General features: G+C 56.4%; 1 protein-coding gene across 1 annotated transcript in view; it reads left to right on the top strand.

Moving 5' to 3' along the window:
- The window catches only part of MIF4GD (MIF4G domain containing), a 3,590-nt gene that overhangs the window by 492 nt on the left and 1,436 nt on the right, over positions 1 to 1,662 (top strand). The window contains exons 2-4 of the mRNA XM_010014825.1: positions 426 to 535; positions 773 to 916; positions 1,609 to 1,662. Coding sequence (XP_010013127.1) covers positions 426 to 535; positions 773 to 916; positions 1,609 to 1,662 — 308 coding nt within the window. The remainder of the gene's footprint in view (positions 1 to 425; positions 536 to 772; positions 917 to 1,608) is intronic.

Here is a 1,662-nt window from a genome sequence, read left to right as displayed (position 1 = left end):
CCTCCACACCATGGGGCCACCTCCTCCTCCTGGCCCATGGGGTCTCCTGCTCACCAGTCACATCTCTGTTCAAGGCCCTGCAGGAGTTTGCCCGTCTGGCTCCCACTAACCCAGCTTCAAAGCAGTGGTGGGATTTCACATTCAGATCAACTTGTTCCCTGTATTACCTGCTTTCTCCATCGCTTTCCCATCATGACAGCTGTGTCTCCAGCCTGGGAGGACCATGCACCACTAGAGCTGGTATCTCTGAAGCAACTGGTGTGTGAAAGGGACTGGGACTTGCGATGTGGGAGCAAGCAGGAGGTTTTGCACCATGTTACATGGTTGTAGCAGGCCCCACGCTGACCTTGGTTGCTTTCTAGGTACTCCAAAGCAAGCAGGGCACAAAGGGTGCTGGATCCTGACAGTGTTTCTCCTCTCTGCAGACCCCAGCAACGTGGACCTGGAGAAAGTGGCCAATATTATAGTGGACCAGTCCCTCAAAGACTGCGTGTTCAGCAAGGAGGCAGGGCGCATCTGCTACACCATCATCCAGGTGAGAGCTCCTCATGTCTGCTCCTTGGGCTGGGCCAGGAGAGGCTTTGCCCCAGTCCTGTGCCATGAGCCCTCACCTCTTCTGCTGCTTGCCCTGTGCCAGATGCGCAGCCAGTGAGCACAGGCAGCTGCCTGCAGCTGGGCAGTCACAGGAGGGTGTCCGCAGTCCTGCATCCCCCAAGTAGCAGCATCCCCCTGCCCCAGTTCATGCCTCCATCCTGCTTTTGTGGGCTCGTAGGCAGAGAGCAAACAAGTCGGGCAGAGCATCTTCCGGAGGTGGCTGCAGCAGGAGTACAAGGACCGGGAGGAGCTGCGCGCCCGCTCGCTCCAGGCCTGGATCTGCTACGTCACCTTCATCTGCAACATCTTCGACTACCTGAGGGTGAGGAGCAGGAGCTGCTGCTGCTGCCTGGGGGTGCCAGAAGGGCCCGGGTGTCCGGAGGTGCCAGCGCTGGGGTGGTGGATGGGTGCTGAAGGGAGCCTCGGGGCCATGGCTCAGCAGTGGGAGCCAGAGCTGGTTCTCAGCACAAGGATGCTGCAGGGGCTGGTGCTACCTACAGGCAAGCAAAGAGGCTTGAAGAGGCAGAGCCTTCTCTGGGAACAGTCACAAAGTCTGAGCTTCCCTGTTTTGTAGCTGGTGTTTGAAATCCCCTGTTTTGCCTGCTCCCAGATGTCCCAGATTGAACTAGTTTAGTCCTGGCGGGACCTGTGGGTAGCCCATGTACTGACAGAGCTCATCAGCGAGCCTTTGCTGCAGTGTGTGTGCTGGGAGTGGATGTAAAAATGATGCAAGCAGAGCTGCAGGCAGGAAAATGCTGTTGCAACAAGTGCATTTCCCATGGCTACCTGCTTCCATTTAAAAATAGATGGGTTTCACATCATTTGTGCAGCTTCTCTGGCTCCTGGAGACTCAAGTGTCTGCTCTCCTACATGAATCCCACCAATACGGAGTTTAGCAGCACAACTAAATGCTGCTCCCTTCTTTGAAGAGCAGCAAGGGGACAGCTATTTAGAATAGCTGCAGACTCCCCCCTTTCTGCCCCCAAGCTGACAGTGGCTCCTGCCTCCTTGCAGGTGAACAACATGCCCATGATGGCTCTGGTGAACCCCGTTTACGACTGTCTGTTC

Source organism: Nestor notabilis, unplaced genomic scaffold, assembly GCF_000696875.1.
Source record: "Nestor notabilis isolate BGI_N333 unplaced genomic scaffold, ASM69687v1 scaffold19005, whole genome shotgun sequence".
Classification (NCBI taxonomy): Eukaryota; Metazoa; Chordata; class Aves; order Psittaciformes; family Psittacidae; genus Nestor; species Nestor notabilis.
The sequence above is the reverse complement of the archived record's forward strand: the minus strand, read 5'-3'. Positions and strand labels throughout refer to the sequence as shown.